The 15,890-nt window shown below is 45.8% G+C and overlaps 1 protein-coding gene across 2 annotated transcripts in view; it reads right to left on the reverse strand.

The window, feature by feature from the left end:
* zfyve28 (zinc finger, FYVE domain containing 28) overlaps positions 1-15,890 on the reverse strand; it is a 243,262-nt gene that overhangs the window by 26,193 nt on the left and 201,179 nt on the right. For both annotated transcript variants that reach the window (XM_085972658.1, XM_085972573.1), the window contains one exon: positions 4,118-4,281. In XM_085972658.1, coding sequence (XP_085828784.1) covers positions 4,118-4,281 — 164 coding nt within the window. The remainder of the gene's footprint in view (positions 1-4,117; positions 4,282-15,890) is intronic.

Here is a 15,890-nt window from a genome sequence, read left to right on the forward strand (position 1 = left end):
CAATATAGTCGATACAGTTCCAAGGAGCAATCCAATGCAGTAGTGGAACATAAATTAAATTCGCGCATCACAAGCTAAACAACAACTTCTTGAATTTATATAGCATCGCCAACACAGAAAATAACGTCCAAGTGTGAGTGCAGGTTTTAGATCAACAGGTTACTGCCACTGGGGTTAGCAATATACAGGGAGAATGAACGGTGGTGTCAAACATAAATCAAGTTTCTGAAGGTCTGTAGGGAAGAACGTGATGAGAATGCATGCAGCATTGTCCTTTCTCCGGCAATAAAAGGTAACATTTTCGATGTTATTCTGGAGTTTAATAGGATTTCATATTGTTTCTTCTGAACTCAGTTATGAAAGATGATGTTGGCTGACCTCCACACATGTCGTGAGAAAGGTAGTGGATGATGGTTTTCCAAACAGATTACAAATGGTACAAGAAAGATAACTCGCATCAGGCAGGTTAGGTTAACATAGAAACATAGAAGATAGGAGCAGGAGTAGGCCATTCGGCCCTTCAAGCCTGCTTCGCCATTCAATGAGAGCATGGCTGATCATCCAAATTCAGTACCCTGTCCCTGCCTTCTCCCCATATCCCTTGATCCCTTTAGCCTTAAGAAATATATCCAACTCTTTCTTGAATATATTTAATGAATTGGCCTCCACCGCCCTCTGTGGCAGAGAATTCCACAGGTTCACCACTCTCTGGGTGAAGAAATTCCTCCTCATTTCAGTCCTAAATGGCTTACCCCTTATCCTTAGACTATGACCCCTGGTTCTGGATTCCCCAGCCATCAGAAACATCCTTCCTGCATCTAGTCTGTCCAGGCCTGACAGAATTTTATAGGTTTCAATGAGATCCCCTCTCATTCTTCTAAACTCCAGCGAGTACAAGCCCAATCGACACAATCTCTCCTCATACGTCATTCCTGCCATCCCAGGTATCAGCCTGGTGAATCTTCGCTGCACTCTTTCCATGGCAAGAACGTCCTTCCTCAGATAAGGTGACCAAAACTGCACACAATACTCAAGGTGCACAACAAATGCTTTGTGCCCATCTTCTGCTACCCACAATGGCAGACAGAGGTGAAAATATCTTGCTTTGGAAGAGGATTAGTCCTCGTGAAGGCTCCTCTTGCCAAAGAAAACTGCAACAGTCGACTCCGAATAGCTTTATGAAGACGCGAGAATGCCTCACCAACTGCAATATAAGATGTTCCCTTGAAAACACCACAATCACAGCATGGCCTGCTTTCAGTAACAGTGCATGAAAGGCAGCTATCCAACCAACCCTGACTGAGGAGTTGCAGCCATACCCACAAAGATGCCAATCATTTCCATGGACCCTGGCAATGACTGTGGGAACTGTTTTCTCGGGGTCTGGTCAGTAGACTAGCCCATCGGCTGCAAGGATCCGCAGCATAGAGCTGGCACATGCAACGATGGGAATAGCTAAAGCTTAGTTCCACCTTTTTCTAGGCAATCTGCAATGCTGATTGTTGGGAACAGTACCAGTGAGTATCACAGAGGGCAATCCTCCTCCGGCAGCAACACCTCCACTTCAACAGGCAAAGAGGGAATTGAGTGCTGGGCTGCTCCGTCACATGCTGCATGCTCTTCTTCCATTTCTGCACACCTCCTCTTCGACCTCGGCTCCTTCAGCTTTGGCAATGGCTGCTGGGTTGAGATGCCTTCTGAGGCTCTCCAAAAGCACTCAGAATTTGGGCCTCCTATTGTGGCACCAACCTTTAATTGTTCCCAGCCCTTATATTTCACTTGCATGCGATTCTTCGCTGCCATTCGCTTGCTCTTTATATCTGTCCGAACCTACATCTGAATTTACACTAATGAGCGGATCTAGGAAAATTGGGTGTAAACAAGCCATTTCCATGTAAGCGTCTCCAAAATCTGCCAATTGCTATTCTTGCAGTAGTTACACCAAAAAAGGAAAATCGAGACTACAGGATTCAATTTGATTGTTGGAAGTCAATTGTGGTTGTTGGAGGTCAATCATCTCAGCCCCAGGACATCGCTGCAGGAGTTCCTCGGGGCAGTGCCCTAGGCTCAACCATCTTCAGCTGCTTCATCAATGACCTTCCCTCCATCATAAGACCAGAAGTGGGGATGTTCGCTGATGACTACACAGTGTTCAGTTCCATTTGCAACTCCTCAGATGAAGCAGTCCACGCCCACATGCAGCAAGAGCTGGATGACATTCAGGCTTGGGCCGGTAAGTGGCAAGTAACATTCGTGCCACACAAGTGCCAGGCAAGGGCTATCTCCAATAAGCGAGAGTCTCTAACCACGGCCTCTTGATATTCAATGCCATTACCATCACCAAATCCCCCACCTTCAACATTCTGGGGGTCACCATTGACCAGAACCTTAACTGGACCAGTCACAAATACTGTGGCTACAAGAGCAAGTCAGAGGCTAGGTATTCTGTGGTGAGTGTCTGACCTCCTGACTCCTCAAAGCCTTTCCACCATCTACAAGGCCCAAGTGTGATGGAATACTCTCCACTTGACTGGATGAATGCAGTTCCAACAACACTCAAGAAGTTCGACACCATCCAGGACAAAGCAGCCCGTTTGATTGGCACCCCATCCACCACCTTAAACATTCACTCCCTCCATCACTGGCGCACCATGGCTGCAGTGTGTACCATCTACATCGACAAGATGCACTGCAGCAACTCGCCAAGGCCTCTTCGGCAGCCCCTCCCAAACCCGCGACCTCTTCCACCTAAAAGGACAAGGGCAGCAGGCGCATGGGAACACCACCATCTCCAAGTTCCTCTCCAAGTCACACACCATCCTGACTTGGAAATATATCGCTGTTCCTTCATCAAAATCCTGGAACTCCCTCCCTAACAGCACTGTGGGAGTACCTTCAACACACAGACTGCAGCAGTTCAAGGCAGCGGCTCACCACCACCTTCTCAAGGGCAATTAGGGGTGGGCAATAAATGCTGGCCTTGCCAGTGATGCCCACACCCTAGGAACAACATTTTTATTTTTTATTTTTTATAGATCAAACCCGGGTAACTTGTGCAGGAGCGAAAAAATCGGCAGGACCAATTTGAAAAATATGGTATCTTTTACTCAATAGTCCAACAAAAGCAGATAATGGGGCAGCTGTGATGCAGCACATTAATATATTGTGGGGGGGGGGGGGGGTGGTGGTGGAGGGGTGGAGAAAGTAAAGAACACAGAAAAGGAGGGGGCAAAAATCAGGGGCAATGCCATAGGTCTGTAAGGTTATCTGATAGCGGGTTTTGACTGACTAGCACATACTAATGTAATATTTTTGCAATACTGTACACTATAGCTTCCCTTTGGGTAGTTAACACGGTCATTTTGAAGTTAGGGCAGGGTGTCCCCGGGGCTGCATCAATATTTGCAAGGGATCCTTCACACACACGTTCAAAAACTACTGCTCTAACCAGCAGTTCTGAAGCACTGCAGGACAGCGAGTATGAAAGCAGGCTTCTCCTGCTATAGCTAGAATTACGGGACAAAAATCAATAAAATACATTTCCTCTTCAATTTTATCTTATTCGCCCTGGTAAAAGTAGTTTCAAGCACAAGTAAACTTAACTGGTGTGAAAAGAAAGGGTAGTGGGACTACAGATTCCTACAACACCAATGTGAAGGAGGAAGTATTTCAAAAGGTAATGGAAAGGTAGTCTGCCACCATGAACCACACAGTTAGTGAGTTATGATCTGATTAGGAAATAGAAACTTCTGCCCGATAATCTACCATGCCATTATTTTCTGCTTTTGACAACAAATTCTACACTAGCATGGCTGTTTCACTGATCACCGCACCTTTGCCTATGAGCTACCTTCCATGGTGCCTCCTCCTCCCTTCTCATTCTTAAAGTTCATTACTGCACATTTATCCATATAAAAGTCCATCTACTGTTTCTTAGCCCACTCGCATACTAAAATATATTTTGAAAATTGATGACAAACTGTTTAGCTAAGCAATTGGTGTAATTCAAGAACATTATTAGAACCACAAGAGTTAACAGCACAGAAGGAGGCCATTAAGCAAAGCAGGCAATTCTCTTAGCTAGAGAGAGAGTGCGCGAGAGAGAGAGTGCAGATACCTGCGATGCACACGAAAAGTCTGTGAATAAGATCACTGCTGCTATGGAATCGGGCCCGGATCTTTTCTCTTGTGGCAACTTTGGCAGCCAGAAGCGCAAGCTGGATCTCCTCTTGATCTACATCCTCGGAGGTGTAGGAACTTGTAGATAGGCTGCCAACGGGGCTGTAAAAACAGAGCATTTATTAATGCTGGCAAAGCTGAAAAGACCGGATTGAAAAAAATTGAAGGCCAATGATCAGCTTGGGTTTACAACAAAACATAACGCTGAATACTCCTCCCCGTACATCAGTTTCCCTAAAAGTTTCAAACATCAGAGGAGGTGTGGTAAAATTAAATCCTCGACCAGATTGTGACTCCGACAAAAGACCCAAGAAAAGACAGGACAGCCAATCAATTCAACTTCGATAAAAGAGTCTAAATGTAAAATTTGAGAGAAGACGCACTTATTTTAAAAGAGCATCCCATTAAACTGAGCAAGTGGCGGCATTCACTGTCCCGTTCACCCATCACCCCTGTGCTCACTGACCTACATTGACCCCTGGTCTGGCAATGCCACAATTTTAAAATTCTCATCCTCGTTTTCAAATCCCTCCATGGCCTCGCCTTTTCCCATCTCTGTAACCTCCTCCAGCCCTGCAACCCTCCGAGCTCTCTGCACTCCTCCAATTGTGGCCCCTTGCACATCCCCTTAGAACCTCCCTCTCCTTCTCTTAGATGCTCCATAAAACCTACCTCTTTAACCAAGCTTTTGGTCATCTGTCTTAACATCTCCTCATATGGCTCAGTGTCAAATTTTGTCTGACAATGTTCCTGTGAAGTGCCTTTGGACGTTTTACTACGTTAAAGGCGTCAAATAAATGGAAGTTGTTGTTTTTCATTGGGAGGAGTGTCAAGGTGAAGAGAGATCTCAACAGTTAACATCACTGAAGTTGATCATCCACCAGGTGAAGCAGACAGAACCTTGACTGAATGTCTCAGCTGGGCAGTGCCTCAGTGCAGTTCCCTCTACATAATTTTCAGCATCATTTTCAGCTAATTGAACTCAGGCTGCTAAATGTGTCTCTGATCCTATTTCTGATTTGGAGGCCAAAGCACTATGACCCGAACCAGCCTATTCTCTGCAGCAGATACAGTCAGCTGAAAGGATACTTAAACGTTACTGTTGAAGAATACGATTGATTAGGCCGTGCGAGTCTTTCTTTCTTCTTTCCTTCCAAGTTTTAGTGGTAGATTAGGACACCACAGGGATGTGCTTTGGCTGTAACTTTTTTAAAATGGTGAATCGTTCATGCCAAGTTATCTCAGTTCTTCAGTCTGCAACTCTGCTGCCGAGGGGGGCACGGTGGCATAGTGGTTACCACTGTTGCCTCACAGCGCCAGGGACCCGGGTTCAAATCCGGCCTCGGGCGACTGTCTGTGTGGAGTTTGCACATTCTCCGTGTGTCTGCGTGGGTTTCCTCCGGGTGCTCCGGTTTCCTCCCACAGTCCAAAGATGTGCGGGTTAGGTTGATTTGGCTATGATAAATTGACCCTTAGTGTTAGGGGATTAAATACGTGGGGTTACGGGGATAGGGTGGGATATGTGTCAGTGCAGGCTCGATGGGCCGAAATGGCCTCTATCTGCACTGTGGGGATTCTGTGATCAGTTCCATTCCCCAGCATGAACAGCCATCCTTTGATCAGCACAAAACAGATTTGGGAACAACAATGATAAAGTTCAAGCAAAGCTATCTATAATCAATGAAAAAGATCTAAATTAATTAAAATAGAAAAACTGCGATTATAACTACTTTTTGGGATAATCAACCAAGAAAGGCTAAAACATTTATTATTTAAAATATATTTAGGTCTGAAAATCAGAATTGCTATGCTAGAGGGATGTGCTTTGGCTGTAACTTTTTTTAAATGGTGAATCGTTCATGCCAAGTTATCTCAGTTCTTCAGTCTGCAACTCTGCTGCCGAGAGGTGTACAGGTAATGGCTTATCCCAAGAGTTTTACCAATGCCCTTTCTAACCAACCACTAGGAGGCATGAGTTATCATCCAGACGCCCCATCCACGCTGAATGGCCGATGGACACTCACGAAATAAGCTCACACAAAGAATGACCATTGAGCACAGCTGTCAACACCTGCACACTCTACTCAATATTAAATCAATGGCATTAGGGGAGCAATGCCTCGATTTTAAAATTCTAATCTTTGTTTTCAAATCCCTCCATGGCCTCGCTCCCTCCCTATCTCTGTAATCTTCTCCAGCACCCCCCCCCACCCCCAAGATGGCACTCGGAGCAGGGAGCAGCGTGGTGAGGAGCCCGGTATAAAAACCGGAGGCACCAGCGAGGCCAGAGCACTCGGAGCAGGGAGCAGCGTGGTGAGGAGCCCGGTATAAAAACCGGAGGCACCAGCGAGGCACACCAACTCAGCAGCAGGGAGAGAGGTAAAAAGTAATCAGAGTGTGACGTCACCAGGGAGCAGGTAAGTGATTGGTTGGTGAGTATTTCTCCTTTTTAAACTTTAACTCTGTAGTTTACAGTTACTAGGGTCTTTTCTGGTGCAGCAGGGACTGTTGGTAGACTATACAAGCGCCTTAGAGATATTTTTAATTGGGGATAGTAAATTAACTTAAATTAAGGGAAGGTCATGCCAGGTGAGCCAGCCCCGTGATATGCTCCTCTTGCTCTATGTGGGAATTCAGGGACCCCGGTGCCCCTGATGACCACGTGTGCCAGAGATGCCTCCATCTGCAGCTACCAGCAGACCGCATTGAGGCGCTGGAGCTGCGGGTGGATGGGTTGTTGAGCATTCACGATGCTGAGAGGTTCGTGGATAACACGTTTAGTGAGTTGGTCACACCGCAGGGTAGGGCTGCACAGGAAGATAGGAAATGGGTGACCACCAGGCAGAGCAATAGAAGCAGGCAGGTAGTGCAGGAGACTCCTGTGACCATTCCCCTCTCAAACAGGTATACCGATTTGGATACTGTTGAGGGGGATGACTCACCAGGGGAAGGCAGCAGCAGCCAACTTCCTGGCACTGGGGGTGCTCCTGCTGCCCAGGAAGGGGGGAAAAAGAGTGGGAGAGCAATAGTGGTAGGGGATTCTACAGTAAGGGGAACAGATAGGCGTTTGTGGCCGTAGACGTGAATCCAGGATGGTTTGTTGCCTCCCTGGTGCCAGGGTCAAGGATATCACTGAGCGGTTGCAGGGCATTCTGGAGGGGGAGGGTGAACAGCCAGAGGTCGTGGTCCACATTGGTACCAACGACATAGGTAAAAAGAGGGATGAGGTCCTGCAGCAAGAATTTAGGGAGCTCGGTGAAGGATTAAAGAGCAGGACCTCAAAGGTTGTAATCTCTGGATTACTCCCGGTGCCACGTGCTAGTGAGTATAGGAATGGGAAGATAGAACAGATGAATGCGTGGCTAAAGGGATGGTGCAGGGGGGAGGGCTTTAGTTTCCTGGATCACTGGGTCTGCTTCTGGGAAAGGTGGGACTTGTACAAGTCGGACGGTTTACACCTGAACCAGAGGGGAACCAATATCCTTGTGGGGAGGTTTGCTAGCACTGCTGGGGGGGGTTTAAACTAACTTGGCAGGGGGATGGGGTACAGAGTGGAGCTATAGCAGGGGGTGATTTACAGCCAAATACAGAGGAAAAAACAAGGCAGAGCAAATATGTGAAGGCAAAAGGGAACATGGCAGGGCTGGAAGGCATTTATTTTAATGCAAGGAGTCTTGCAAATAAGGTGGATGAACTGAAGTTGTTGTTGAACACATGGGAGTACGATATTGTTGCTGTCACGGAGACATGGTTGAGGGAGGGTCAGGACTGGCAGCTCAATATTCCGGGGTATAGAATCTTCAGGCGAGACAGAGGGGGGTGTAAAAGGGGAGGGGGTGTTGCAATATTAATTAAGGAATCAATTACTGCTGTAAGGAGGGATGATATATTAGCGGGTTCCTCTAATGAGGCCACATGGGTAGAACTTAAAAACAAAAAGGGGGCAAGCACTTTGCTGGGAGTGTACTATAGGCCCCCAAACAGTCAGGGGGAGATAGAGGGACAGATATGTAGGCAAATCTCAGAAAAGTGCGAAAATAATAGGGTAATAATAGTGGGGGATTTCAACTTCCCCAATATTAATTGGGATAGTCAGAGTGTGAAAGGTTTAGAGGGTGCAGAATTCTTAAAGTGCATCCAGGAGAGCTTTTTGAGCCAACATGTAGAAAGTCCTACAAGAGAGGGGGCGATACTGGACCTAATTCTGGGGAATGTAGCCGGGCAAGTGGTGGAAGTGTCAGTAGGAGAGCATTTTGGCGACAGTGACCATAATTCGGTGAGATTTAAGGTGGTCATGGAAAAAGACAAAGACGGCCCGGAAATAAGGGTTCTAAATTGGGGGAAGGCCGATTTTAATATAAGGCAGGATCTGGCCAAAGTGGACTGGGAGCAGCTACTTATAGGAAAATCCACATCAAAACAGTGGGAGACTTTCAGAAGGGAAATAGAGAGAGTACAACGCCAACATGTTCCTGTAAAGGTCAAGGGGGGGGGACCAACAAGCAAAGGGAACCTTGGATGACAAGGGATATACAAAAATGCATTAGAAATAAAAAGGGGGGCTTTTGGCAGTTACAAAAGACTAAAGACGGAAGAAGCCCTAGAGGAGTATAAAAAGTGCAGGGGCATACTTAAAAAAGAAATTAGGAGGGAGAGGAGGGGCCATGAAATAACACTGGCGAGCAAAGTAAAGGAAAATCCTAAGATGTTTTATAAGTATATTAAGGGCAAGAGGATAACCAGGGCAAGGGTAGGGCCCATTAGGGACCAAAGTGGCAATCTGTGTGTAGAGCCAGATGATGTAGGCGGGGTTTTAAATGAATTTTTTGCATCTGTGTTCACTATGGAGAGAGATGATGCAGACACAGAAATCGGGCAAGGGGACTGTGACATACTTGAACATATTAGCATCGAGAGGGAGGAGGTGCTAGCGGTTTTAGCAGGCCAAAAAGTGGATAAATCCCCAGGCCCGGACGAGATGTATCCCAGGCTGCTGTGGGAGGCAAAGGAGGAGATTGCAGGGGCTCTGACACAAATTTTCAGAACCTCTCTGGCCACAGGGGATGTACCAGAGGACTGGAGAACAGCTAATGTAGTACCATTATACAAGAAGGGTAGCAGGGATAAACCAGGGAATTACAGGCCAGTGAGCCTAACATCTGTGGTAGGGAAATTATTGGAAAAAATTCTGAGGGACAAAATTAGTCTCCACTTGGAGAGGCAAGGATTAATCGGGGATAGTCAGCATGGCTTTGTCAAGGGTAAATCATGTCTGACAAATCTGATTGAATTTTTCGAGGGGGTGACTAGGGGGGTGGATGAGGGAAATGCTGTGGATGTGGTTTACATGGACTTCAGTAAAGCTTTTGACAAAGTCCCGCATAGGAGACTGGTCAAGAAGGTAAGAGCCCATGGGATCCAGGGTGCCTTGGCGCGTTGGATCCTAAACTGGCTGAGTGGCAGAGGGTGATGGTCGAAGGTTGCTTTTGTGACTGGAAGCCTGTGTCCAGTGGGGTACCTCAGGGATCGGTGCTGGGTCCCTTGTTGTTTGTGATCTACATAAATGATTTGGATGAGAATGTAAAAGGTATGATCAGTAAGTTCGCAGATGACACGAAAATTGGTGGGGTGGTAAATTGCGAGGAGGAAAGCCTCAGGCTACAGGACGATATAAACGGGTTGGTCAGATGGGCGGAAAAGTGGCAAATGGAATTTAACCCGGAAAAGTGCGAGGTGATGCATTTTGGACGGACAAATAAGGCAAGGGAATACACAATGAGTGGTAGGACCCTAGGAAGTACAGAGGGTCAGAGGGACCTTGGTGTACATGTACATAGATCCCTGAAGGCAGCGGAACAGGTAGATAAGGTGGTTAAAAAGGCATATGGGATACTTGCCTTCATTAGCCGAGGCATAGAATATAAGAGCAGGGAGGTTATGATGGAGCTGTACAAAACGCTGGTGAGGCCACAGCTGGAGTACTGTGTGCAGTTCTGGTCACCTCACTATAGGAAGGATGTGATTGCCTTGGAGAGGGTGCAGAGAAGATTCACCAGGATGTTACCTGGGATGGAGCGCCTCAGCTATGAAGAAAGACTAAACAGGCTGGGGTTGTTTTCCTTGGAGCAGAGAAGGCTGAGGGGGGACCTGATTGAGGTGTACAAAATGATGAGGGGCATAGATAGGGTAGATAAAGAGGAACTTTTCCCCTTAGTTGGGGGGTCAATAACAAGGGGGCATAGATTCAGGGTAAGGGGCAGGAGATTTAGAGGGGATTTGAGGAGGAACTTTTTCACCCAGAGGGTGGTTGGAATCTGGAACTCACTCCCTGAAAGGGTGGTAGAGGCAGGAACCCTCACAACATTCAAGAAGCATTTGGATGAGCACTTGAAATGCCATTGCATACAAGGCTATGGACCAAATGCTGGAAAATGGGATTAGACTGGACAGGGATGGATGGGCGGCGCAGACACGATGGGCCGAAGGGCCTCTTTCTGTGCTGTAAAACTCTATGACTCTAAGATATCTGCACTCCTAATTCTATCCTCTTGAGCATCCCTGATTTTAATCACTCAACCATTGGTGGCCGTGGCTTCAGCTGTGGAATTACCTCCCTAAACCTCTTCACCTCTCTTTCCTCCTTTAAGAAGCTCCTTAAAACCTGCCTCTTTCAACAGCCCTAATTTCTCCTTATGTGGCTCGGTGTCAAATTTTGTTTTATAATACTCCTGTGAAGCACCTTGGGTCGTTTTACTACGTTAAAGGCGCTATATAAATACAAGTTATTGTTGATATTTAAAAAAAACAAAAACTACTGACCAATAGACAAGAGCTTGAATCACTGTGTTCAGCAGACTCTGAATTTTAGATGGCTTTATACTCCTTTAATCAATTCTTCACCAACATTACCTGGCACCATACCCTTACAGCCTACACCCTTAAGATCTCTCAAGCCACTATTTTATTTGGTTTTCCGGCAGGCACTTGCATTTTTGTGACCTTGCACCATCTCCTCTTGCCCCCTCCTATTTATGCTACATATTCTGAAACCATGGCAGCACATTTCTGAACAAGACTACTAATTAAATGAAAGGGTTGTTGCTGCTTGCCCTGAGAATTGTTTCTTTAAATCATTTGTAATTGTAAGCTACACCTCAAATTTTCTTGCAACTGTTTCAAGTCTCTAATTAAGTTTTACTCCCAGAAACTGTGCCAGAATAGGAACACTTTTTAATAGCTCTGGTTCTTTGAATATTTCTTTCCCCAGCACAGCATATACTTATTAATAACTGTCCATTAACTTAATTGGATAGTTCTTATAATTGTTACACTTCTTTATTGCTCTACTAAAAATACTAATTGAGCAACCTGTATTGATCAAAAATTCAATGTTGTACAACCCCAACCTTGGGCCAGTAATTCTGGTCCCAACGCGTGAGTACGGACGGGGTACTCGTGCGTGGGCCCTTTGGAAGTGCCAGATATCAGCATGCACAGCGCATGCGCGGAAAACCGGCATTTCCTCTCCTCTGAACCAAGGGGTTAAGAGGCGGTTCCCTTGCGACGTTGGAGGCAGCGCGGACGCGTTGAGCTTTGGTTTTTTTGACAGGTTTGTCCGTGCGTGAAGGCCTCCACTTTTTACGAATGTAAAAAGCAGACGTAAGGACTTCGTTTTATAAGGTAAGTGGTCTAATAATTAAAGTTAGAACATTTTTTCCACAGGTTTATTATTTTTTAAAGAACTTAGTGTATTCTTGGACCCCGTTTCTTGAAAAAAAAATTGGCAGAAATTTGAATAATTGTTTAAAATAGTTTTTTAAAGTTATTAATAGTTAATTTAATTATTGGAATTAAAAAAAAACTTTTATTTAAAGTTTAAGTAGTGTTTTGGGCGCCCGGACTTTTTGAGTTTGACAGGTCTTATGTCTAACTCATGAATGGACTTTTGTAAACTCCCATTGGTTGCCCAGTGCTCACGTGATCCCAGCCGGCTCATCGCACAAAGTACGCCGCTGGATCACGCACGCAGAGCGCGCCGGGAGCTGAACCGGGCCACAGAATCCACGCAGGCCCAGTCTTCAAATGTCAGCGCGATATGTAAGTGTAGGTCGGGGGCTTGCACCCGCGGGAAGCCCCCGACCTGAATTTCTGGGCCAATAATCATTTGTATTGTGAAAATGTGCGTAAATGAGCGAACGATGCATTACAGTACAATTCCAACTGACTCCTTCACCCCATTTGCTCTGTGCACTACAATAGGAAACTAATCCCAAAAGTGCTGTACCAAGAAGATTACACTTAGGGATCACATTCATGACAGTAATGGAACATTACTCTTTTGAAAGGTGATATTCCAGCTCCGCATTAAAGCTTTGTCCTTAGCTTGCTGTTTTACTTTGCCACTCGGTAATTACCACAGACCCAACAATAGTGTTTGAATATTAGCATCGTAAAATCATATTTGACGTGACTGGAATCAAGTTTTTTTTTCCAATTCACAGTAAAATGTTTCAATGAATGGTGCTGTCAAAAAATAGGGTCAACAAAAAATACTCTAGTTCCAGAAAATGAGTGAAATGATTGTATGACAAATCGCTAGTAATTTTTATTCTGCAGACTGGCTAGGTTTCAATAAAAAAAATGAAATGACTGGCTGCAGATGTAATGAAGAAATGAAAGCCTAGTGCAGAAGAATTCTGGGCTGGCAATAAAGTGAAAAAGGTCAGAACACAGAATCCCAAAGTACTGCAGACTTGCATATATATTTCAAAGCTGCACCGGATTTTGCACTTAAAAAGTAAGCAAAGGTTAAGACAGAAACAACAATATACAATTGGAGAACATTCAGGTGTAAAAGCAACACTGACAAACCTATTAAGATACTGAACCAGTAGCAAATGTGTGATGGAAACTGTTTCACAAGTTTGAAATAGAAGGGCAGTGTTGTGATTATAGTATGCTGTGAAACTGAATTTAATAAATCTGGTAATTTTCAAGTGGCCATGAAAGTTGCCAGACTGTAGTTAAAAACCCAACTGGTTCACTGATGCCCTGGCAAGCAAGAGACCTGCCACCACTACCCAGTCTGGATTACATCTTACATGCGACTCCAGTTACAATTATGCAGCTGACTCTTATTACCCAGTTTGAAAACCAATTGCTACTATGAAGGCACCCCACCACCGCCTTCTCAGGGCAACTTTGTTTAAAATTCGTTCTGGGGATGTGGGCGTCGCTGGCAAGGCCAGCATTTCTTGCCCATCCCTAATTGCCCTCGAGAAGGTGGTGGTGTGCCGCCTTCTTGAACTGCTGCAGTCCGTGTGGTGAAGGTACTCCCAACAGTGCTGTTAGGTAGGGAGTTATAGATTTTGACCCTGCGACGATGAAGGATCGGCGATATATTTCTAAGTCAGGATGGTGTGTGAATTAGAGGGGAACTTGCAGGGAGTCGCCCACCATAGAAAGTCACCTGGTCCAGATGGCTTGCATCCCAGGCTGCTAAGGGAATTGGGGGAGGAGATAGCAGAAGGACTTGCCATAATTTTCCAATCTTCCCTAGATGCGGGGGAGGTGCCCGAGGATTGGACAGTGGCAAATTTTGGCAGAAGGAATAAACTTGCAGGGCTACAGGGATAGAGCGGGGGAATGGGAGTGACTGGATTGCTCTACAGAGAGCCGGCACGGACTTGACGGGCCGAATGAGCTCCTGCTGTGCCGTTATGACTGACTCTCTAGGTGCTGCTATGCACCTGCTGCTCTCTTCCTTCTAGGTGGAACAGGTCGTGGGTTTGTGAGGTGCTTTCGATGAAACCTTGGCGAGTTGCTGCAGTGCATCTTGTAGATGGTACACACTGCAGCCACGGTGCGCCGATGATGGTGGCATTGAATCTTTAAGGTGGTGGATGGGATGCCAATCAAGTGGGCTGCTTTGTCCTGGATGGTGTTGAGCTTCTTGAATGCTGTTGGAGCTGCACTCATCCAGGCAAGTGGAGAGTATTCCATCACACTCCTGACTTGTGCCTTGAAGATGGTAGAAAGGCTTTGGTGAGTCAGGTGGTGAGACACTCACCACAGAATACCCAGCCTCTGACCTGCTCCTGCAGCATGTGTGTGGCGGTCCAATTAAGTTTCTGGTCAATGGTGACCCCCCCAGGATGTTGATGGTGGTGGAATTCGGCAATGGTAATGCCGTTGAATGTCAAGGGGCGGTGGTTAGACTCTCTCATGTTGGAGACTGTCATTGCTTGGCAATTATGTGGCACGAATGTTACTTGCCACTTATTAGCCCAAGCCTGAATGTCGTCCCGGTCTTGTTGCATGCGGGCATGGACTGCTTCATTATCTGAGGAGTTGCGAATGGAACCAAATAGTGTGCAATCATCAGCAAGCATCCCCACTTCTGAAATTATGACGGAGGGAAGGTCATTGATGAAGCAGCTGAAGATGGTTGGGCCGAGGACACTGCCCTGAGGAACTCCTGCAGCGATGCCCTGGGGCTGAGATGATTGGTCTCCAACAACCACAACCATCTTCCTTTCTGCTCGGTATGACACAAGCCAGTGGCGAGTTTTCCCCAGAGGTGGACAATTTAATTTGGCCTTGCCAGTGTTGCCCACATCCAGAGAACAAATAATACAGTTGAAAGAAAGCAGGAGAAAGTTCACCTGACATGGAAAGTGAGGAAATTTGTGCTGATTTAGTGGAGAATGGGCTGAGGCTGGGATTGACACACAATTGGAGCACAGTAGAATGAACTTTACCTGGGACTGTTCAACTCTGACATTGGGTGCCAAGAAATACACGTTCCTCAGCACCAACGCCCCTTGATGTAACTTTTTTTGAATTCTTAAAAACGATTGATAAATAGGAAACAGTGGACATCTTTCCTGTGGATGACCCAATCTTGTGTCTTAAGTTCTTCACTGAACCCAAAAAATGACCATCATTTGAAAACTTCCAACATTTGTCAATCCCAGATAAGCTACAGATTTTAAAGACTACTTCCTATTCTGCCCTTTTTTTTTTGCTTATGCTCCAAAGGGAAGAAATCCAATTACAACCAAGGACTCGGTCATAATAATGTTTCATAGATTAACTGGCAGGTAGTGCCTCGCCCCAAGAGCAGGTGTCGAGTCATTTCCCGACTTCTTAATGGTCTGTCAAGTTTGCTGCTCCTTTCTACCAGCTCGCAATAGTGACAGCAGTTCACACAAATGATTTAGCAGTTCACAGTGGTATCAATTCTTCTTCAGAGCTCAAGTTTGTGTAGGGTGAAGCAAAACTGATTGTATTCAGTATCAAGGTACTATTGCACACCAAAGTTAATAGCGTGAATGAGTTTCTGGAAGCTGTGCGCCAAGGACCAACTGGCAATTCTGACTGAAAAGCAGGGAGAAAAAGGAGGAACTAAGCCAGGAACTGCAGGTCAAATCGCTACATCAATTTTTGAGACCAGGCGAGTGATGGAACAGCCAGTTAAGCACTCTCAGCATCACGTGCTCTCAGGTCAGGTATACCACAATCAGATGCAGGGTAAAGCTTCCTCTGCTGTGCCCCAATGTTATTTAATTCCAACCCTGTTGTGCATGTGTGCGAATTTTTCCCGTTTCCAACACTAGCCATCCTTATGACCTGTATGACCGAGAGTGGTGATTTTGGTGCCAATTTGAAAGGAATTATAGGTAGTAATATGCTGTACACCTTTAACCATT

Source organism: Somniosus microcephalus, chromosome 1 (assembly GCF_052327205.1).
Source record: "Somniosus microcephalus isolate GS21.2 chromosome 1, FLI_Smic_1.0, whole genome shotgun sequence".
NCBI lineage: Eukaryota > Metazoa > Chordata > Chondrichthyes > Squaliformes > Somniosidae > Somniosus > Somniosus microcephalus.